At 44.1% G+C, this 24054-nt stretch overlaps 1 protein-coding gene across 6 annotated transcripts in view; it reads left to right on the forward strand.

Moving 5' to 3' along the window:
• CARD11 (caspase recruitment domain family member 11) overlaps positions 1-21773 on the forward strand; it is a 935632-nt gene extending 913859 nt beyond the window's left edge. For all 6 annotated transcript variants that reach the window (XM_085629202.1, XM_085629205.1, XM_085629200.1 and 3 more), the window contains 2 exons: positions 4318-4433; positions 20442-21773. In XM_085629202.1, the coding sequence (XP_085485328.1) occupies positions 4318-4433; positions 20442-20646 (321 nt within the window). In that variant the 3' untranslated portion in view covers positions 20647-21773. The remainder of the gene's footprint in view (positions 1-4317; positions 4434-20441) is intronic.
• Positions 21774-24054: the final 2281 nt, after the last annotated feature.

The raw sequence follows: 24054 nt of genomic DNA on the forward strand, positions 1-24054 counted from the left end.
TATCACACCTCAGGAAACTTCACTGGCTCCCCATTTACAAACGCAGCCAATTCAAACTTCGCACGCACATATTCAAAGCCTTACACAACACAGGACCAGAATACCTGAACAGCCACATCAACTTTCAAAAGCTTCATGCGTGGCTGAACTTGTATCTAGAAACTTTAGCATCCAATTGTCATTAGCGAATGATCCATGGCCGGCAATGGTGGCCTCAAGGCAGTTGGCCCTTATGTAGATGTTTTCAGGAATTAAAATAGGTGCATATATGCCACCATACATAACCATGCCTTTCTGATAATAGTTGTTCCAAGTAAATCTCTCTGAAAGATACTTAGAGACTTATTTACGGTTTGGCAGACAGTCAGCAGAAGCCCTGCCTCACATCTATCCTCCAAAGGATGACCCCTGCCATGTTTGTAACTGATAGCCAGTCTGTGCATTCATGTTTCTCCCAGTACATCAGATGTACTAAAGGGCTGGGATGGCACCACTTGGCAGGGTAGACTCACAGATGGCAGAGTACAGATGCTGGGGTAAAAGTTTTGGGAGCTTTCTATCCCTGAGGCTCCAAGGTAGGAGGCCAGCCAACTAGCTCTTGTAGTCACTCTGGGGTCCTGGGCTCAACAGATACAGGTCCAGTCCTCCCCAGGCAAGACAACAGCAGGCAGAAGATCAGCACAGCAGGGCTGCAGTCCTTCAGAGCAGCAGTCCAGCAGACCGGCATCTTTTCAGCAGCACAGCAGTATTTCTTCCTGGCAGAGTTTTCACAGGTAAAGAAGTGTATTGAAGAGTCGGTGTCTAAAGTCCAATATTTATACCTGGGCCTTCCTTTGAAGTGGGAGAAGCTTTTAGAGGTTTCCCTTTGAAGTCGGCAGGCATCCTGCCTTCCCTGTCCTGGCTCCAGGCTAACTACAGGGGGGATCGCCGCCTTTTGTGTGGAGGCAGGAAACACCCTATTCGGGTGTAAGTGGGGCAGCGGCCAGCTCCACCCTCTCATCCAACCAGTGATGGTCCATCCAGGCACACCTATGCTCTCTATTGAGTGTGGCTGTCTAGGAGGAATAAACAAAGTCCAATGGTTAGCTGCACCCAGTCATATGATGCAGGCACTAAGTGGCTAAGGCAGAAAAATACCAACTTTATAAAAGTTGCATTTTCGGAACGGTAGTTTAAAATCTGACTTTACAATAGGGAGGATTTTTCTTTACAATTCCAAAGGCACCAAACATGAATGAGTTACCTGTTCCCATTTGGTAGTTACAGCTTATTAAATGTAATAAGGCAACTCAAATGTAATTCTATTGGAGAGGTAGGCCTTACAATAGTGAAAAATGAATGTAAGCATTTTTCACTACCAGGACATACACAACTTAAAAGTGCATGTCCTACTTGTGCATGTCCTACTTTTTAAATACATTGCACTCTGCCTCTGAGCTATCCAAGGCCTACCCTAGGGATGACTAATATGTCTGAAAAAGGAAGGTTTATTTTACCAGGTCAAAATGGCAAGCCTGAGACATGTTTAAAGGGTTTCTTCGGCGGGTGACACAATCAGTGCTGCAGGCCCACTCGTAGCATTGAATTTACAAGCCCTGGGCACAGGTAGTGCTACATTACTAGGGACGTGCAAGTAAATTAAACAGTGGCGGTTCCTCCGTTATGGCGGAGGAGTGTCGCCCCCCCCCCACTGAAAGCCAGCAGAGGCAAGGACATAAATAAAATGATAATAAAACATTTTTATTATCATTTTATATTGCGTCCAGCAGGCTGCCTGCCAGCCAAGCGGAGGGAGGGGTGGAGACAGCCACAGTGACACTGCAGCAAGCACCACGGAGAAGGGGGGAGTGATGGGCACTGCAAGAGCTCATGATGGTTTGGCCGGCCCCAAAAGGCCGGTCAAGCCGTCATGTGTACTTACCCTTTCTCCACCTAGCTGTGTTGTACAGCTGGGTGAAGAAACTAACACAGGCTTCCAGTCAATGTCTGAGCGTGGAACCGAGGCGCTCAGACCAATCCCAGCGCTGCTCACATGCTGGGAATAGTATTCCCAGCATGTGAGCAGCACTGGAATTGGGAGCTTGGAGCCTGCGTAGTGTGTGTGCAGCAGTTCCTGAAAGGAGGCGGTGGTTGGGAGGAAGGTGGGGGCCATCGGAGCAGGTAAGTGATTTATTATTTATTTTTCTATTCTGTCTTTTTTTTTGTTCCCCTGCCCACCACTTCACAGTACTAGCGGCCGCTACTGAAATTAAAGATGCCAATCGGATATGAGACAATTCTACCATGTTTTAAGGAGAGAGCACAAGAACTTTAGTTCTGGTTAGCAGTGGTAAAGTGTGCATAATACTAAAGCCAGCAAAAATGAAGACATCAAACATTAGGGTTTAAGGCAAAATGTTAGGGTGAAAACCACTGCAAGGATGCCAGGTCTAACACTATCCTTTATGTTCAGCTACAGCCGCACATGCCAACTGCCTCTTCCTACAGCTTGTATATGCAAAGTCCATTCTCCCGTCCAGAAACAACCTCTCATGCTAAGTGAAGAATCATGTGGCATATGGTGCCATTGATGCCCATAGCAGCTTCAAGTGCTTAGTGCAGTCTCAAATATCCAGTGACCGCCTTGTATGCCAGTGCAGCTTCATATGTACAGTGTAGCCGCTTGTGTACAAGGATTGCCACATATGGCCAACCCCGTACACTCCCATTAACCAAACATCTAGCTTCATAACGCTCAGCACACTACAACATCTGCTGCCCCTGGATTAGTGACAGAATATCGGAAACACAAATATCACGTGGACAGAATATTGTGTCAAAAATATTGAGGAAAAGAATATCGAGAAGGGAAGTGCAAATAGGTGAGTTTAACTTTAAAATTCTTAACTCCAGATGATTTACATTCTTTGAAGATATATATATCGTCAAGTTACATATATGTGGAGTTATATATAGTAAAACTTAACTTACCCATAGAAAATGACCTACACGATATTCTTGTCCTCAATATTTTTGACCCGATTTTCTCTCCCACGATATTTGTGTTTCCGATATCTTGCCCAAATACCGCTGCCCCTCTCACCATCTCGGTTTTCTCTTTACTCATGCATAAGTGGTGATTGGTTTGGGGCCTGTAGGTGGTTATAATGGCAAGGGAGAAAGAAGGGAAGCTCTACCCCACAGTTCTGCCTCTGCTCAGCCTCCTCCTGCTCCAAGATGCCAGGAGTCTGTGATCCAGACACAAAAGTGTTCTCTTACCTAGCCCCCCCTTCCACAGTGTCTCCCCCACAGGAGTGAACAGGGGAAACGTAGGAGTACCACAGCAGTAAGGAAAGGAGAACCCACAGCAATACCACCGCTGTTACAATGTGAAGAAAATAATAATAGATTCAAAAATATAAGTATTCACTGTGAAATTATTTTTGCATCAGCAAAAGCATTTTTGTGCAATCACAGTACTTTGATAAGCCTGAAATATGCATGAGGCGACTGAAAGAAGCAGTGGAACATGATTTGATTTCAGAAGACACATTTTCCACAGTGAGTGTGGATTATAGGAATGTGCGTATGGTTTAATGATTTTGCATTTTGAAAATTGCAATTCCTGCCCCATGAGACCATTTTTAAATAACTGCACAACAGACTTCTAAAGCAAAAGCATAATGGGACATTGTACTTTTTCATGTAGGGTGGGACATTGTGCATTCACGTTTTTGTAAGGCGGATGCTCGCATGATTCAACATCCGGTCATCCCACTAACAAGGCCACAGTGCAGTGCATTGATAAGAGCTGGAGTAAAACTCAACTCCACCCGCCTGTATTTTTCAATACCAATGTGTGTGGCAAGATCTGTGAAAATGTCTCCATAGCGCCAACACGTGTGTTTTTTACTTTCGGTTTTGCATCCCTCCCAACTATGCGCCTTTCCCCTGCCTTGTCTATAGACGATCTGAATACCATGTTAGTTCAGAGAGAGGAAGCCTGCATAAAAAACAGAAAAAATTGTAAATTACACGCTCCTGTAGCTACCTTGTAGCTTACAATATATATACATTGTACTGTGAAAACAATATGCATTTTCGTTCAAATTCACCGTAGTATCCATTCTGCATTCTTGTTAGCAGTGTTTAATGCCTCTGGGATGCTATTTGTTCCCTTTAAGAATATGCGCTGGTAATTGGGCTTTCATGTTCCATTGCCTGCTTCACATCAATGGATGCGCCTTACGTGGAAACATCCGCGCATGCGTCATTTTGGACGCTTTCAGATGCACATGCTCAGGATTGTAATCTGTATTCATGCTTGTATTTTTTCAGAATAAGCACTGCCTGCTGGAAGCTGAACTGAGCATTGTAAAGGAGTTAATCAAATTGAAGATCTACCCTATTGTGATTTTTGTTAAGGTCACAGAGAAAAACATCAAGCGATTCAGGTAATGAACCTTCTCAAACTCAGGGGACCGAATTACTTGATGGTGAAGTTCAGGTAAAGGTATTTCATATCCCTAGTTTCTACTATGACCATCCTAATGTCACACACAGGGTATGGCCACCCAGCTGCTTCCTCAATCGAGTTACACAACTGTTTGTTTGTCACACCAAAGTTGCTGCAAGATGGAGTGTTGATGGGGCAAAAAACAGTGTTTAATTAGTGCCAGTGTTTGCCGGTGCTCGGCACCGGCACTTATTTCCAAATACCGGCACATATTTAATGGATACCACATGATGGCACTATGTGTGTATTTTTCAGCAAAATTCATCATTGTAGCATTTATTTAATGATAGATTCAGCACGTGGCTAGTGCTGCCACTGGCTATTGGTAGTGCCAGCTGCAGTGGACTCCAGTGAAGTGCTTGAGCTCTGGCACTTAATGTTTTACAAATTTACCACTGCATAAAATGGAAAAATAAAGGTAGAAAAAGCTATAACATATACATGGATACATTATACATTATCCACTAAATAAACTAGAATGTAGTCTACACATGTCTGAGCATAATTTAAAACCCAACAGTGCCAATGGGTCACTGGATGTTATTACAATGCATCAAAACGATGGAATATTAGAGCATGTAATACATGCACACGTATTATAAGTGTAAATACTGACGGTTTTAGGAAGATGGGTACATTTAAGAGAATATTAGAGAAGTTGCTAAGAACATGCAGCTTAAGGTAGTGATGTTTTAGGACATTAACTTACATATGCTTAAGCACTTACTATTCTTCTCTCTGCACTTTATTAACATTTTATTGGATCTCTGGCAAAATATCCTGGAGGAGTAATGAAGTGAAATGAGTAGTCCAGTTCCCGAAATGAGAGTGCATAAAGTCTTGTTAAGCACACTAAAAATAATAATTTAGCCTGAATATTCGCAGTAGTCAGAAACAGTTCAATATTTGCCAAAATCCTAACCCTTGACATTTGTAATACACTGATAATATAGGAATATGTGACGTTAGTCCGCATGCATTTACAACGCATGCCATTACAACTTGGTCGTTACATCGACCACGTTGTTACATCGCATACCTTTACAACGCAAGTCGAAACAACAACTTGCTGTAGGGGGCGCTGGATGTTGGAATAGTATAATTCACTATTCCAACTTCAGTCTGTGCAACAGTAGGGAAGGTGGTGGATTTAAAGTCCAACACCTTCTGCCCCCTAACGCAAGTCATTGTTCCAACTTGCGTCGTAAAGGTATGCAATGTAACAACGCGGTCACTGTAACTACCGCGTTGTCTCGCATGCATAGTAGACGCTGTTTACCATAATATACACTACACATATGTTACAAACAAAAGGGTGTAAGGCAGCATTGTATGTGATTGCCAGAAACATATGCAAATTTCTTGAAGTGCATTTTGCTTGAGTCACATGGACATGTGCCCGAATCTGGGAAAAATGTAAACCGTGCATGTGCCAACCTTCCTATTTGCTGACTTCGCTTGTTTATTGCAGTACCTTTATGTATAGCATATTTCCATATTCTTGGTAAATTCACAGCTGTGGCAGTGCCTTTTGAATCTTCTCACTCCAGATAACTGATGAACACTGGCTTCTCAGAAAAGTGAGACATGGGCCAAAAATTAACGTAGTCCCTTCAGGCTCTTCCGTTTTTTTGCCAGGTGCCCCCTAAGCAATTGTTTCTATGTAAACATTACATCTGGCACCATCTAGTAGTGATATATATATATATATATATATATATATATATATATATATATATATAGAGAGAGAGAGAGAGAGAGAGAGAGAGAGAGATAGATATTTATAGAGAGAGATATATACATCTATATATATAAATACATATATATTCTCTTTTTTTTTACCATATATTGGCAATAGCCAGTAGGTAGTTATAGTTAGGACCAAAGTTTCCATAGGAAAAGTGTTTTTTGTTTTGCCAATAACTTTGGCGCCGCTTGACGAATCTCCACCAAATTTTCAAAAAAACGTCCCCTTTTTGGTTCAGCTGCTGTGTTGAAAGTTTCGAAGGGATCCGCCAAGTAGGATCACAAAAAAAGAGGGGGGTCCCAAACGTGTTTTCCTAGATTACCTACTGGCGGTCACCAGTAGGTAGTTATAGTTAGAACCTAGTTTCCATAGGAAAAGCATTTTTTGATTTGCCAATATCTTTGGCGTCGTCTGTGAAATCTTCGTGAAATTTTCAAAACGAATGGGGCGGTCAGGCCAGCTGCTGTGCTGAAAGTTTCTGAGTGATTCGTTAAGTGGGGGCCAAGAAAAAGGGGGGTCCCAAAACGCATATTCTCCATGGTAATTTCCATCTGAATCTTTAGACACGGCTACAGCCCGAACTGCTGAATAAAATTACACTAAGATTTTGCAAAAATGTAGCTCTTGGCTCAGAAAGCATTTTTTTGGTTAAATAGTGGAAATCCATTCAGTAGTTCCTGAGAAATGTAAACATTTCTCAAATATCCAAATAGGGACGCAGAGAATCCGCGAACCCTCCCGATCTCGTGCCTGCAATCTGATTGGTTGCCAACACTTCAAACCAGGAAGTGTTGGCAGCCATCTTGTGACTCGGTCGAACCTTGTCACAAGAAAAAAGGTAAAAAAACATTTTAAAAACAAGAAAAGGGGCAGGGTAGAAACACCCTAACCCCCTAGGCCTGCTCTGGGGGTCCCACAGGAACCCCAGGGCCCAAAAAAGCATTTTGTAAATTAATTTTTGGCGGGATTCGCGTTGGATCCGCGAATCCAGCTGAAAATAAATAAAACAACTTTTAAAGTTCTGTAACTTCTTTAAGCCCCAGGGTGGGCCAGGTCCGGAGGGCAAATCAAAACAAGTTGTGGGCCCCCGCATGCCCCTGGGACCGCCACATCCCGGGGCTCATAAATTGTATGCAGGAGGGGCTTCCTTAGGGGCCATGTTTAAAAAAAATGAATGTGGGGCTCCTGCCCCCTCACACAGCCCCAGAGACAGCCACCTCCCAAGGGCTAATTATCTTAAATGTGGGGGCCACGTGGTCCCCTGCAGCCCAGGGGACCACCACCTCCACAGAGCTCTGTTTGTGAAATACAGGGGGCCACATGGGACCACCACCCCCCAGCACCAGCTCCAGCAATGTCCCAGGATGCCCACCAGGAAATATTGGCAGCCATCTTGGGCTTCAGCAGACTCCCCAAAAAATCCACACAAAGAAATTAAAGGGAGCAGGGTAGAAATACCCTGACTCTCTCGCTCTGGTGCTGGATTCCCAACGGGACAACGCCATGGCAAAAAAACTATTCGTTGTTCTTACAAATTGCCGTGAAATCACGAAGTTTGAGAATTTGTGGCAATTTTTTTTTTTTTTAAGTGCGGTCTCCCGTGCTTATCATCGAAGCCCCCGGGTGGGCCAAGACCCAGGAGCATTTTATAATAAAAGGAGGAGGCCCACGGGTCCCCCTCCTGAGGCTTTTTGAGCCCCAGGGACCACCACCTCACTGGGGCTTTATCTTAAATCATGGAGGGGGCGGTGCTGAACCCCTATCTGAGCTTACTAGAAGCCCTGGGGACCACCTCCTCGCTATGCAATGTTTGTAATAATGCAGGGGGCCATGCAGACCCCCCTCCTGGGCTTCTAGAAGCCGCCACTCTCCTAGAGCAATTAAAACAATTTGTGGGGGACTGCCCAGACCCCCAGACACCGGGGACTACAACCTCCTTGGGGCCAAATACATTTCAAACAATGGGAGGGGGCCGCCCTGTCCCCCTCCTGGGCCATATAAGGCCCGAAGACCACCAGCTCCCTGGGGCCTCCCATCAATACAGAAGGAGGGGGACTGCGCAGCCCCCTCCTGGCACCATTAATGGCTTTGGAGACCACCACCACCCAGGTCCAGCTCCTGTCATGTCCCGGAACAAAGCTGTTTGCTCTGACTTGGCAGGAGCTGAGAGAGCTCCCGCCAAGTCAAAGCAAACACTAAGGGGGAGATTTATGAAGCTTTTGCGCCGTGTTTTCATTACAAAAGTGACACAAAACGACGCAAGATCTTTTTTTTTTAATTTACTTTCCAGCGCTGAACTTGTTTAGAGCTGGAAATAACGTAAAAGTAATGCGAAGCAGTCCATGGTGCTGCTTTGAGTTACTTTGCGCTATGGGGGTGTACCAAGGGTGGTGCATGGGTGTTCCCATGCAACCACCCAAGGTTTTTCATGCTAAACCCAATTTACTAAAAACAGTAGATTGGATTTAGCATGAGAAAACTGTGCCCTTTTAAATTAGGCGCAAGGAAGGAGAAATGCTTTCATTTCTCCTTCCCATTTCGACTTTTCATGCGTGCTGCACTGTGCAGCGCACATACAAAGTGGGAAAAACTTTCCCTTGTGTCGAGCATAGGATTTTGTACAGAAAGGGTACCCTTCCTGTACAAAACCTATGCCGGACTCATGCACACACCCTAGCGCTGCGTCGCTAAGGTGTGTGCATGGAGCACGACAGCTGTAATCAGCGCCGGTGCAAGGGAAAGGGGAGGAGATAGCCATATCTTTGAAGATATGGCGCACTCTTGCTCCCTCCCTGTCGCGCAACACAGCGCAGCCTCGCTGGGGGTTGCGCTGCGTTGGGTGCCTTTTTCATAAATCTCCTCCCTAGTTTGCACCCAGCAAGCTGTGAAACTGCTCCGACTTGCTGGTTGCGGAGTTTTTGTCTGTTTCCCTGCCCGCTGTCAAGCGGGCACGAAAACAGCCCAGGCATAGCTGCTAAGTTCTCGGATTGCCCAAGTGTGACAAGTCCATGTTTTCAGTTTGCTTATGTGTGACATTACATTGACTTATGTGTGACACTTTCAGTGCCAATTTCTTGTGAGGGGAGTCAAGAAATTATGCTCAACTTACAAGATAGGTTTTAAAATGACCCCTTAGGTGCAACGCAAGGCTATAGAAGTAACTTTATAATGAATGCAACACTGCCTGGTTTCCTTCAGGGGCAGAAACACAGGACATCCAATCAAATTTACATCAGGGTCGCCTTGGTTACCCAAAGTCAGATGAGAAACTCCATATCCCCAGAGCACTGTGAAATAATTAAAGACCAATATTTATGATTTGCACATTATATCTATCAAGTGGATCCATATCACAAGGGTGGTGCTTCAAGCCAGTGCAGAGTTTAATTCTGGGGCTTTTAAGCCCATATTTTTATTTGTTAATGGGAAAAGCCAGACATCAAGTTGGGTGGCACAAGCAATGTCAGTTCACACACTTTGTACAGAATGTGTGCATAAATGCATATGAAGGGTCGCCATTTATTTATTTGGGATAGTATAGGGAATTACAGGCAAGAGCTGCAGCACAGAAGGTGTAAAGCATAGTCCATCTTTAGAAACATTCACTTTTGTTGATGCTAATAAGGAATGTATAGAAATTTAGTGGGTCCGCCCTTAACCAGCAGGCAACTATCTTGAAACTTGCAATATGGTAACTATCATGGTAAGGTTCCAGGACAGGCCAAATGTGTTGGTCAGACAAGAAACTGCCATTTAACAAACATCTCATGAGGTTATCACCCCCCACAAATACAGATACTGCATTCTGCACAAATATGTTATAATTCATTGAACCTGCAGCCTCAATGCATACACTTCTACTATGATATTCACTCTGTATTGCGATGATATCATTATATGGCCATCATCATAATATGGACAATTCACCTCTTCCACTACATGGCATGCAGTTAAAATGGTTGTCTGTTGCATTATGACATGCCTTTGCAGGGCTGGGATATGTTGCTGTCCTGCCTAGCTGCCCAGTAAAGCACTAGTTCACACCATAATGTGGGCTAGCTTCCAGGAGCACTGTGAACATTTCATTCTGGTGCTTACTACTGGGTTTAATAGGAGCTGTTGCTTTAAACACCAGCATCTGCTGAAACTGTCAGATTTTCCTCAACATACATAAAAATACCTTGCTCAGCAAAACATTAATGGTGGGGTGTGCTGGGAGTGAGCCAGCACCTGCTAATGATTTTCAAAAACAAGAGTGTGTCACCTCTCTAGAACTGCATCATAATATATTCATTGTTTTTTTAATAAATTCACTTTATGTGATCATTTGCATTTGGGGGGTGAGGTGGGGGGTTATATAGCCGAACTCGACCCAATAGTATCAGAGTACTTTCCATGAATACCACTTGTGTTACAGAAAGACACATTCATTTTTTTAGGCACAGGCAGATTAAGTGATTTGCCCAGATTCACAGAATGTTGAGCTTCCCTTCCGAGACTCAAACCCGGTTTCCCAGCTTCGAGGATGCTCTAGTCATTAGGCCAGTTAATGTTTTTAATGCTCGCTGAAGAGGGCGTCTCATGGGCCATCAGTTCTTGCTTCACCAGGCTCACCAGGGTCCACAACTGCATCAAAGCTGGGCAGGAGTACCACCATCATAAGGGCCTACAAGGGGGTCTCAACATCCAGGATCCGCAGGGGCCAAACTGCTAACAAAGCGACCCCCAATGAAACTCATGGAAGTGGTGTGACTGCAAGAGGCCCACCGGGCGGTGTCCATGACGGGCCTAATTGTGGCCTGTCTGCATATCCACCAGTCCCTGGCACACCACCCACGCCCAGCAGAAGTACTAGAGCTGGGAGATACACCAGGATTTACTAAAAGCCCTTCAGGTTCTCTTCAGGGATTAAAAGCGCTAATAATATGCAATAATGTACTGCTATGATGTTTTCTAAAGGTCCTGCCTACACCAAGCCCAAAGTGTTGATTGAATCACTCTGACTAGCTGCGGTGCTAGCTGTTTTTTTAGGACAGTATCATTTTTTTAGCGATGCTGCTTTGTGTTAAATGACAACTGAATCAAAACCACCAAACAGCCCAAAATTTATCAGAGAGAGATTGACATTAGGAAAGGTTCCCAGTCTCTATGGGCTAGCGACTGTGAATAGTAAGAGGTTCCACAGGTGGCAATTAATAGGTATAAAAGAGTTCATAGACATGCATACTACAATTCATATAAAGTGCAAACTGTGATTTGCAAAGATATATGCACAATCAGTCGAAACACCAGATCTCCAAAGAAATGTGAAGTCTGCCTCTCCTCTAAGCTACAGCAATGCTCACAATAGTCAGATTAATACATAAGTGTCAGCAAGTGCAAGCTTTGTTTTCCTTCCACAATGCAGCATACTTTCTGTTGGACTGCTAAGGCGATGTTCATGACAAATGTCAGACCTTGCGGGGATGCGGTAACCATATTAAAATGTGATCATTTAATACAAGGTGCATGGTACTTGGCCATGCGGCCCCCGTCCCCCATTGCAAAAGTAGGGAAACAGATGGCAGAAAAACTAGCAGAAAAGGCAAAACGGAGGGTAGAAAAACAAGCTAGAAAGGCAAAGCAGAGGCCAGAAAAATAAGCAGCAAAACGGAGGGCTGAAAAATGACCAGAAAAGACAAAACAGAGGCCAGAAAAACAAGCTGAAAAGGCTAAAGAGAGAGCAGAAGAACAAGCACAAAAGGCAAAATGGAGGGCAGAAAAATGAGAGTACAAAAGAAAAAACAGACCAGAAGATGGTACAACAGTGGGCAGAAAAACAAGCAGAAAAGGCAACATGGAGTGCAAAGAACTGAACAGAAAAAGGTGAAACAGAGGGCATAAAAAATAGCAACAAAGGCAAAACAGAGGGCAGAAAAATTAGCAGAAAAGCAAAACAGAACATAAGAGGGCAAAACAGAAGGCATTCAGACACTCACACAACCACTCACAGACCCACTAAGTGACTCATGCACCCACTCACAGACCTACTCAGACACTCTTGCACCTACTAACAGACCCCCCTCAGAGAATCATGCATCCACTCACAGACTCACCTCGACACTCATGCACTCTCTCACATACTCATGGAGGCACTCGGAAACCCACTCAGATGTTCTGACACCCACTCACAGACCCACCCAGACACTCACACACCAACTCAGACACCCACTCAGATACTCACATGCCTACTCACAGAGCCATTCAGAGACTCACTCACTCATTCACATACCCAGTGAGGCACTTATGCTGCCGCTCCCAGATGCACTGACACATCCATTGAGACACTCATACACTTACTCACACACCCACTGAGACCCTCAAGTACTCACTCACACACACACACTCTCAAAGGTTAAAGGTTACAGTTAGGACATAACATTTAAAAAAGCTCTGAAATTTACTTAAAAAGAGAATGTTCAGGGAAGTTATAGTTAGGAGATAACATTTAAAAACCATAGAAATTCACTAAAAAAGGCAAAGGTTACAGGGGCGTGATAGTTATCAAATACCATTAAAATTCCTTAGAAATTCACTGGAAAACCAAAGGTTACAGGGACGTTAAAGGTAAGAAATAGAATTTAAAAAACCTTTGAAATTGAATGAAAAAGCGAAGGTTAGAGGAATGTTATAGTTAGGCTCAGATTCCACTGATACAAAACCATAGAAATCGAGCAGTTATAGTTACCTGCGCTAACTATAACTTATGCCCTTGCAATGCACTGGTTTTCACCTCACATATTACATCACTCATGACATGGTCAGTCACATCACTGATAACATCAAGTGATTGTGAGTGTTTTCCAAACGTTTCTGAGTGTTAAATATATATACTAAGATTCTACAAAAGTTAAATGAGATTTACAAATGCTCCTGCCGCCTGCTAACAGACTTTTGATCTGTTTCCCTGCTTGCACTGATGCAGGCAAGTAAGCAAAACCATATATTGCTCCATCCTGGAGGGAGCAGCATAAATACTGCTCCCTCTGGGTGGGAGGAAGGCTGTCTCCTGCACCGTGCGGGGAGTCGGTTGAGGCTGCGCGTCCCCTGGGGCTTCCACCACAGCCCCTAATATTGTGCTTGGTGGGTGCCCCAGGTGGGCACCGGGGCATCCACCTATTTAAAATGCAGGCCCTAGGGGGAAGGGGTCATCGGGCCAAAAATAGGCTTGGGGAAGGGGGCCACAAGACTTTCATCCCCTTTCATAAAAGGCCAGCCCAGGGAATGGGGTCCCAAGGTCCTGAGAAGGCTTGGGGAGGGGGCTGCGCAGCCCCTTACCCTTTTTAAAAAGGTATGGCCCCAGGGTATGGGATACCAGGGCCTATAAAGTCTCAGGGAGGGGGACCTCACAGCCTCCCTCCCCGTTTTTTTACATTTCAGCCCCAGTGTCCCAGGTCTACATTAGACTGAGAGAGGGGGCAGTGCCCCCCCTCCATGTGTCAATTACTCCACCCCAGGGAATGGGGTCCCTCGGTCCTAATAAGATTTGGGGAGGGCGGCTGCACACCGTTTCCCTTTTTTATTAAATTTGGTCCCAGGGGATAAATAAGGTCCCTTGGCCCCAATAAGGATTGCAGAGTGGTGCTGCATGCCCCCTCCCCTTTCTAATTTGCTTTGGACCCGGGGAGGGAGTCCTCTGGGCTCGATAAGGCTTGGGAGGGGGGCCATGCACCCCCATCCCCTTATAAACAGAAACAGCCCCAGGGGTAAAAGGTCCCCGGTGCCTTTGAAGGCTCAGGATGTGGGGCCATACAACCATCTCCCCTTTTTAATTATATTTGCCCTTAGGAGGTGGGGTCCCGGGGAACTAATATGGCTTGGGAAGGGAGCTGCACTACCACAACCCTTAGATTTTGTATTTGGCGATAGGATCTCCAGGCTTGAGAAGGCTTACAGAGGAGGGCACTGTGCCCCACACCCTTTTCTATTGAAACTGGCCCCTGATGCTGGCGTCACCAGGGACAGTTAGGCATCAGGAAGCAGCTATGTTTTCCCTCCCCTTAATATATATGATTTGGCACGAGGGGATGGGGTTCCTGGGTCCAAAGGCCAACCCAGTGCTGTTCACGCCAAAGGCTGTGCACAATGTGGGGTTGGCTACCTATGAGGGTCTTTGCCGCAGGGTCTGGCCATAGGTCATTGTGAGTAATGTATTATATGAAATTATAAGCAGTGCGTGGCGGGGGTGCAAGTTATAGTTAACTCTACTAACTGTAACTGGTGAATTTCTGTGTTTTTTCTAGTTCAAACGTTACTGTTTTCACTGACATATTCACTTAACTATAACTTTACTTTAACCTTCATTAAAAATATATATATATATATCTATACACATGTCAAAATTATATTCTTATATTTTCCTACGTGAGTACTGCCATTTTTATTTTAAATTTGTTATCTGCTTTCTGTGCTTCTGCGTCAATGTTTTCCATAATTCCCTTTTTTTAGGCTATTTCTAATTTCATGTTATTCCCGTGGAGCCAACCAATATTTATATTCATAAATGTTTGGGAATCTACCTTTACTACGTGATCATTACCACATTTACCATTACCACGCCGTTATCACCTTTCAATACCTTTACCGCACCTTGCCTTTACAGGCATATGCCTTTACCACATGTGACTTTACAACACAAATTTAAGTATATATCAGGTAGGTAAAACCTGTTGGGTGGTAAGGGTGTTTTTAGGGTTTAGTGTGAGTGAGGGTGTTGGGTGGTAAGGGTGTTTTAAGGGCTATGGGGTGGGTAAGCATATTTTTCACAGCTCACAGGTGGGTAAGGGTATTGGGTGGTAAGGGTGATTTTAGAGTTTAGGGTGGGAAAGAATATTGGCTGGTAAGGGTATTTTTAGGGTAAAGGGTGGGTCAGGGTATTGGGTGGTAAGTGTGTTTTTAGGGAAAGGGTGGGTAAGGGTATTGGTGGTAAGGGTATTTTTAGGGTTTAGGATGGGTAGGTATATTGAGGGGTAAGGGTGTTTTACGATTTAGGAGTGGGTAAGGATACTGGGTGGTAAGGGTATTTTTAGGGTTTAGGCGTGGGTAAGGTGTGGGTAAGGGTATTGGTTGGTGAGGTTATTTTTAGGGGTGGGTAAGGGTATTGGGTGGTAAGGGTATTTTAGCATTTTTGCATCAGTAAGGGTATTGAGTGGTAAGGGTGTTTTTAGAGTTATGGGGTGGGTAAGGTTACTGGGTCGTAAGGATATTTTAGGGATTAGGGGTGTTTAAAGGTATTGGGTGGTAAGAGTGTTTTCAGGGTTTAGGGTAGGTAAGAGTATTGGGTGGTAGGGGTATTTTGGGGGTTTACGGTTGGTAGGGGTAATGCTTGGTAAGGGTATTTTAGGGTTTAGGGATGGGTAAGGGCATTGGGTGGTCAGGTGTTTTTTAGGGTTTATGGGTGGGGAAGAGTATTGTGTGGTAAGGATATTTTTAGGGTTTAGGGTTGGTAGGGATATTGGTTGGCAAAGGTGTTTTAGGGTTTATGGGGGTAAGAGAAGTGGGTGGTAAGGGTGTATGTAGAATTTCGGGGATAGTTGAGTTTAGTGGTTGGGGTTGATAAAGTTAAGGGAGCAGGGCAGGCAGACCCCTTCCCTGGGCTCATTTCGGCCCTGGGGACCTCCTCCCCTAAAGTCCACTCAATAAAGGGTGAGTTCCCTGGTGCCCACCCAAGGCACCCACCATACCCAGGTTGGGGCTGCAGGGGAGTCCCAAAGCTCCCACAGCCCCAGCCGGCTCCCTGCACCCAGTTACCGCCCACAAGGTGCAGCTAAATATGCTGCTCCATGCAGGTGATAGCAATATTCAGATCTGTTTCCCTGCCCCTATTACTGAGGGGAGGGAAACAGATCTGAAGTCCGCTCCGGGCCAAGTCCCAAGACCCAAGATGGCTGCCAACACTTCCTGGTTAAAGTTCTGACAGCCAATAAGATCTCACTATGATATCAGTCGGCTCGGCGGACCATTCCCGTTCCTAGATATACATAAATCTTTTTTCTGTAATAACTCCAAAACTGCTTTATGGATTTACACCAAATTATAAAAAGAGATCTTTCTGGACCATGATCTAGCTTTCTGCCAAATTTGGTGTAATTCTGTTCAGCGGTTCGGGCTGGAGTTGTTTCCAAAATCCCTATGCGAAATTGCATGGGGAAAAAGTGTTTTGGGACCCCCCATTTTCTGTGCGCCTGCTTGACGAATCACACTTTCCAGACAGCAGCCGAAGTGAGTGGCAAACTAGTTTTGAAAATGGCATTAAGATTTGTCAAAAGGCGCAAAATTTATTAGCAAAACAAAAAATGCTTTTCCAATGGAAACTAGGTCGTAACTATAACTATCTACTGGCGACTGCCAGTGGGTAATAGATATACACACATTTACATATATATATGTATGTGTGTGTGTGTGTGTGTATATACATATATAATATAAATAAAAAAGGGTTTTCACTTACATGATACTTACTTACATTTTCGTTGTAAAGGTATGCCTGGTAAAGGCATATGTTTTGCAAAGACTTGCATGGGAAAGGCATTGCATGGTAATGACTGCGTGGTAATGGCATGCGTGGTTCTGTTGTACATCCAAATGTTCCATTTTTGAATTGGCTTTGTGTGAGACTTTTTACCATGACATCTATTGAGTATGTGCTTGCTCACTTTTATGAGCAGCTAAGAAACCCATTCCTTATGGAAAGTACTGATGAGATAACATGGTGTGATGTGTTGTTGGTTGTAGCCTGGAATATCAAAGTAGGGAATTTCAAGATAGCAGGATAGGTTTCCTATACTTAACTCCTCATGTATGCATCTTGACAATATATATATCTTTTAAATATGCAGATGTGGAGTTAAGAATAGTAAATCTATACTTACCTATACATACTTACTTACTTACTTTGACATGTAGGTACCTTAATATATATATATATATATATATATATATTACTACTGGCGGTCGCCAGTAGATGGTTATAGTTAGGACCGAGTTTCCATAGGAAATCTCAAAATTCTATTTTGAATGACTTTGGCGCCGATTGACGAATCTTCGCGAAATTTTCAAAACTAATGGGGCGCTCCGCTCCGCTCCTACCCTGAAAGTCTCGGGGTGATTCGTCAAGCGGGGGCCGAGAAAAAGGGGGGGTCCCAAAACACGTTTTCTCCATGGATTTTTCCATAGGGACTTTAGTCGCAGCTACAGCCCGAACGGGTGAGCAGAATTACGTGAAATTTGGCAGAGAGGTAGCCATAAGGTCCGTTTGGTGCCTTTTGCAGGTTTGGTGTAAATCTGTTCAGTATTTTCTGAGAAAATAGCATTTAAATCAATATATATATCTATACGCGCGCAGCGTGCGCGCAGGGTGCGCGCACTCGGCCGTCCGCGAGCGCACTTCTGATTGGTTGTTACATCTTAGTAAACATTCGAATCGGTCGAAACCAGGAAGTGTCGTTCGCCATTTTGTCTCTTGCACTGAGAGGGGGTGAAACACAAAGGAGAAAAACATGTAAAGGGGGCACGCTGGACATTTCCTGACCCCCTAGCAGGGGTCAAGGGGTCCCAGGAGGTCCCCCAAGGGCAATTAAAAAAAATTATTTTTTTTCGGTAAATCGCAGAGTGCGCGAAGCGTGCGCGCACTATAGAAATGAAAAAAATTCCCCGAGGTTCGCGCAGCGTGCGCGCACGGTATAAACGCTTTAAAATAAAATCGCAATGTCAATCCCCCCGTGTGCACATGCTGCGCGCAGCGCAGTGTGTGTGCATTGCTTATAAGAGGATTAACAGTTTATACCAAAACCCTTAACAACAAAGCGTATCATGTGTCCTCCTTGTGCGGACGGTGCGCGAAGTGCACCGTGCGTACATGGCCCATTAAGTGTAACGTGGGCGCGCGTTGCGCGTAGCGCACTGCGTGCCCACCGTGCATGCACGGTGCGCAAAGTGCACCGTGCGTGCACGGCACTAACTGCGTAAAGTGGGCGCGAGGTGCGCAAAGCGCACCGCGTGCTCACCGTGCGCGCACGGAACGAACTGCGTGAAGTGGGCGCGCGGTGCGCAAAGGGCACCGCGTGCCCTCCGTGCGCGCACCGTGCGCGAAGCGCACCGTGCGCGCACGGCACGAACGGCGTAAAGTAACTTAGCATTTAAAAAACCATACAAATTCACTGAAAAAACCATAGGTTTCACACACGTTATAGTTAGGTATTAGCATTTAAAAAACCCTGCAAATTCACTTAAAAAACCATAGGTTTCACACATGTTATAGTTAGCTGGGCATTTTCCTCATGAAAAACCAATGAAATTCACCCGTTATAGTTAGTGCAGGCAACTATAACTCACGCGACCGTAATCCGCTGCTGATGACGTCAGATATTACATCACTGATGACATATGTGTCTTTCTGAAAAAAAAAAATATATATATGTATAGCTAAAAAAAAAAGGAAGAAGACATGGGTATATAAATGTGTAAATACAGTGATGTAATATCTGACGTCATCAGCAGCGGATTACGGTCGTGTGAGTTATAGTTGCCTGCACTAACTATAACGGGGGAATTTCATTGGTTTTTCATGAGGAAAATGCCCAGCTAACTATAACATGTGTGAAACCTATGGTTTTTTAAGTGAATATATATATATATATATATTCCCCCGTTATAGTTAGTTCAGATAACTATAACTCGCACGCCCGCAATCCACTGCTCATGACGTCACATATTACATCACTCATGACTTGGTCATGGCATCACTCATGACATCACTGATGACATCATCATTGTGATAGAGTGGCGGTCGCTCGAGTTATAGTTATCTGAACTAACTATAACGGGGGAATTTCATTGGTTTTTTACGAGTGAAATGTCCACCTAACTATAACATGCGTGAAACCTATGTTTTTTTAAGTGAATTTGCAAGGTTTTTTAAATGCTAAATCCTAACTATAACGTGTGTGAAACCTATGGTTTTTTCAGTGAATTTGTACGTTTTTTTAAATGCTAAGTTATGTATGTATTATTATATTTTTTATATATTTATTTTACAATAAACTACGTATTAAAAAGTTTATTTTTTAAGGTTTTTCACGGTGCGCGCACTGTACGCGCACCCCGTGTTTTTTTAAAAATTTGTTTAAAAAAATTCTGCCTTCGGGGTCCTTCAGGGACCCCCTGACAAAGGCTAGGGGGTCAGGAACTCTCTACCCTGCCCCCTTTTCACATTCGCCACCTTCCTTTTTCACTCTCGCACTCAAAACAAACAAAATGGTGGCCGACACTTCCTGATTTCGACCGATTCGAACGTTGGCTGACATTTAACCACCAATCAGAATTACGCTCACGCACGTTAGGGTGCGCGCACGGTGCGCGCACGCTGCGCGGCTATAGATATTTATGTGCTTTTAACTCAATTTTCTCAGGAACTACTGAACAGATTGACACCATATATGCAAAAGGCACTTCCCTGACCTGAGGACTACCTCTTTACCAAATTTCAAGTAATTCTGTTCAGCCGTTCGGGCTGTACCTTCGACTAAAGGTCCTATGGGAAAATGCATGGGGAAAACGCGTTTTGGGACCCCCCTTTTTTCTCGGCCCCTGCTTGACGAATCCCCCCGAGACGTTCAGGGTAGGAGCTGAGCGGAGCGCCCCATTAGTTTTGAAAATTTCGCGAGGATTCGTCAACCGGCGCCAAAGTTATTCAAAATAGAATTTTGAGATTTCCTATGGAAACACGGTCCTAACTATAACTATCTACTGGTGACCGCCAGTAGATAATATATATATATATATATATATATATATATATATATATATATATATATATGTGGGGTTAGGAATAGTAAATCTATACTTACCTATACATACTTACTTTGACATGTATGTACCTTGATAATATATATATATATATCTTCAAAGTATGCAGATGTGGAGTTAAGAATAGTATAGCTAAACTTGCCTATATATACTTTCCTCCTCGCTAATATGGCCCTAAAAATATTGGCTATGATATTCTTCTATCTCGATATTCCCTAATGGACATGCCATGCCTCTAAGGTGTAGTTGCTGCTTCACACCCAAATTGCTGGCCTACTGTTCAAAAATCAACAAGTGCAGTAATGATGTACTAACATATGGACCTGTCTAACGTGTAACTATATTCTATCGCAGGAGGCTTTTACCTAAGATGGAGAGCGAAGACGAGTTACTGCGTCTGTGCCGACAGAAGGAAAAGGAGTTGGAGGCTCTACCATGTCTTTACGCTACAGTGGAAGTGGAGTCTTGGGGCAATATTGACGATCTTATACGAATTATCAAGGAGAAGATAGGGGAGGAGCAGCGTAAGATCGTCTGGATAGATGAAGACCAACTGTGAGGCAAAGTAAATGAGTAAATAATGCGGACAATCAAGAACAGCAGTAACAGGAAGCTGTAATAGAGGGTTTTAAAAAAAAAAGCCTATGGACTGTCCTAGTTCTCTGGACCAGTGAACCACAGAGAGAAGATAGAGGTGCAAAATTGCCACTACTTATGTAGGCTTTTGACTAAATCCAGTATGGCAGGCCCATGGCACCCATAAAAAGCCATACAAGTTGGTGAAACACAGACTGACGGCCGAATGTGCTCAAGAGTGGATCTGGGGTAGACAGTGGTGTTACTTCCCTCAAGCCGAACAGTGGGGCGTGTAGAAAGCTTGCAATCTCCATGGCTGACCATTGATCAAACCCAAGCCAATTTATGAGGAAAAATTAACTTTACAGTCAACTGGAAATTAAGCTATTCTATCTGCTCACTTTGCCTCGAATTGAGCTAACCGGAGAGACGACGCAATCTAAGGATGAAAAAGTCCTACTATTCTGACACTTTTGAGTATGCCAGTCATGGTAGAAGGCTAATCAGTGTCATGGGCATTATGGGTGTGTGTGCTTGTGTGTGTGTGTGTGTTTGTGTATGTGTATGTGTATGTGTATGTGTTGGCATGTGTGTGATGGCACGTGTGCGTGTGTTGGTGTGTGTACACCTGTGTCTGTATATGATTGCTCTCACATTAACTTTAGATAAAGGTTGTGTGTCTGTACGTATGTGTTTGTTCAAGCACATTGTAGGATGAGTTTTTGTACGTATTTGCTTGAACATGCGCACTAGAGAATGTTTCATGTGATGTGTTTGTGTGTTAACATGAAAAAGAGCACAAGTAATTTCCTTGTCTGGATAAAAATTGACAACATTGCTTTACAAACTGTTCTTCTTAACATTGTGCTGTGGCCTCAAGTTACTTCTTTAAACAATAGCTGCTCAAACACTTGTCCTGCTGTCTAAGTGTCACACCACTGCTTTCTTCCTGTCTCTTCTTTGTTCTTTTGCTGATTGCTTTTCTTTGAGAGCGCCTCTCTTGAAGGACAGATGAATTCTGTTTTTCTCCCACTTTGTTATTACCTGTATTTTTTCAGGACACCGTTCAGAAGCGAGTTGGAAAACATTAAACAGCCAATGTGAAACAGATTGGATGTTATCGCAGGATATCTATTTTCATGGCAGCCAGTTTCTGCCTTTTATTTTCTCCTTCTTTTAGACACTTGATGCACAAATAAGTACTGTGTTGGGCAGAGGCAAGGTTGCAAACATGTCAAGAAAGCGGGCGTCTTGTACGTCCCCAGCAGGCCTGTCCAGAGACTTATCTGCCACTGTGGAATTGCTCGTAAACTAAACTCTTTTGTACCTATTTTATCACCAACCCTGAAGGCTACTGCCTGCAAATCGATACGGGCTATCCAGAGGAATCTAACCTTTAGGTATCTACAATTCTTAATTTGTGACAGGACAAGTGCTGGGGACACAGGGGCTTATTTACAAGCCCCCAGCGGCATAGGTATGCCACATTTTCCCATATCAAATGTGACGCATCGGTGGCGCAATTGGCATGTAAACAGCCGTGGCCCATGCAGGTAAGAGCGGTGGGGCCGGGTTGGGGGGATTCGACTGATCGCGAGGGAAAATTAAATAAATAATTGATTTTCCCTCATTGTCATCTGTCGAAATCCCCTCACCCGGCCCCACCACCCCGCACTCTTACCTGCATGGGCTGCGGCTGCTTGTAAATAAGCCCCAAAGTTTTCCAGAGAAGCCCGCCACATCTGCTGCCGAAGGTCAGGGTTGCCAAATACCAGGGCGGTCTGGTCTTGACTCAACCCCATGTAATTCCTCCTTTCTCCCTTTCTCACTGCTTCCCGTCTTTCTCCTTGTCCTTCTTCCCTCCATTTCTCACTCTTGTTCTCGATCAAAGTCTGCTAATGAAAAAAACATGCCGCTCCCCAAAAAAATGAGTATCAGTGGTCCCCACATGCAAACACCGGCTCAAATTAAAACACTTGGAGGATACAGCTGATAATTGTTAGCTTTTGAGACCACCAAGAGTGGTATTACAATGAAAACATGTAAGCCTTCTAAAGTGAAGGTCTTTGTTCCATGTAGAGCCTTCTGAGTAGTTTGGGGGGCTAACAGATTTTTTTAACTACTCCAACGTCGAAGGTAAACTCTAACCCTCACACCTTCCTCCTCTGAATAAGGCTACTGAATATCTGTGAGGTGACCATTCTAAGTGGCATTTCAGCGGCCTTCCCCAGATTTTGCAGGGGAGGCCTCAGTATGATCAATCTTCTGTAGAGGGAAGGTCCCATACTCCACTTTTTCCTCCAAAGGCCATTCAATTTTTTTTTATGTACGCAGGAATTGTGGCCAGATGTTATAGTGATACTCCTAAATTATGAAGTTCTTTCTATGTCACATGAAGATATGTTAGAAAATTGTTGTTGATATTCTGACATACATCTGAAATGTCCAAAAGATGCAGAATATTGACTATCTTAGTACTGGGAAGGAGAGTATGTACAGGTAGATACATATTTACTATTCCTAACTGCACATCTACATACCTTAAAGATGTACATATTGTCAGCGGAATTTGAAGTGAAGCTAAGTACAGTAAATCTATACAAACCGAAACTATATAGTCTTCACAATGTAGTGGAAGTCGATATCCCACATTGGATATTGTTGTAGAACTATAATTAAAATTCAGTAAAGTCTGACAGTATACTCTAACGGGCATGCGCAGATCTTATGATTTACCTGATTGCAGGGTGATACCTTCTAGTGTGACGTCTGTCGAAAGATGGAAGTACAATATGCCTCCGGCAGCCAAAAACCTCCAGGGTCCTAATTACCACAGTGGTGCAAGACTACAGTTTGTGCCAGCTCACACGCTCACAGGGTAGAAGAGGACTATGCACAACATTACTAAACCAAATCAAGCATTGGCAAACACAATAGGTTGGCATTGGCTGTCAGCCTTTGGACTTTGTCAATGCTTGTTTTTTTGATTGGTTGTAAGACTTTATTGTTGCAGGAGTGACATAACCACACAACTTGTTTTATACTGATATGTGTGGCTTAGCCTTTGAGCACTGGAAGGCACCGTAAACACCAGCGACTGAACCTTTTGTCATACATTATCTTTGCCCCGCACTTTGGGTAGGATGGGTGCCTTTCCACCTCTATCCCTGCTATGGATAGTACCAGGAACTACCCTGGCTCCTCTTCGTCATTGATTGATTTTGGGAGATGTCATCATCTCACCTTCATTGGGGGTCCGCTCATGCTTTGGGGTAACTACACAGGATTCGCTCCACTCCCCGTGACCCCCATTGAATGCACCGAGTGCCGCATGGATTAAATTGAGTTCCTCGGCACCGAAAACTCGCCTCAACTCGCTGAGCAGGCATGA

The sequence above is a fragment of the Triturus cristatus genome, chromosome 10 (assembly GCF_964204655.1).
Source record: "Triturus cristatus chromosome 10, aTriCri1.1, whole genome shotgun sequence".
NCBI lineage: Eukaryota > Metazoa > Chordata > Amphibia > Caudata > Salamandridae > Triturus > Triturus cristatus.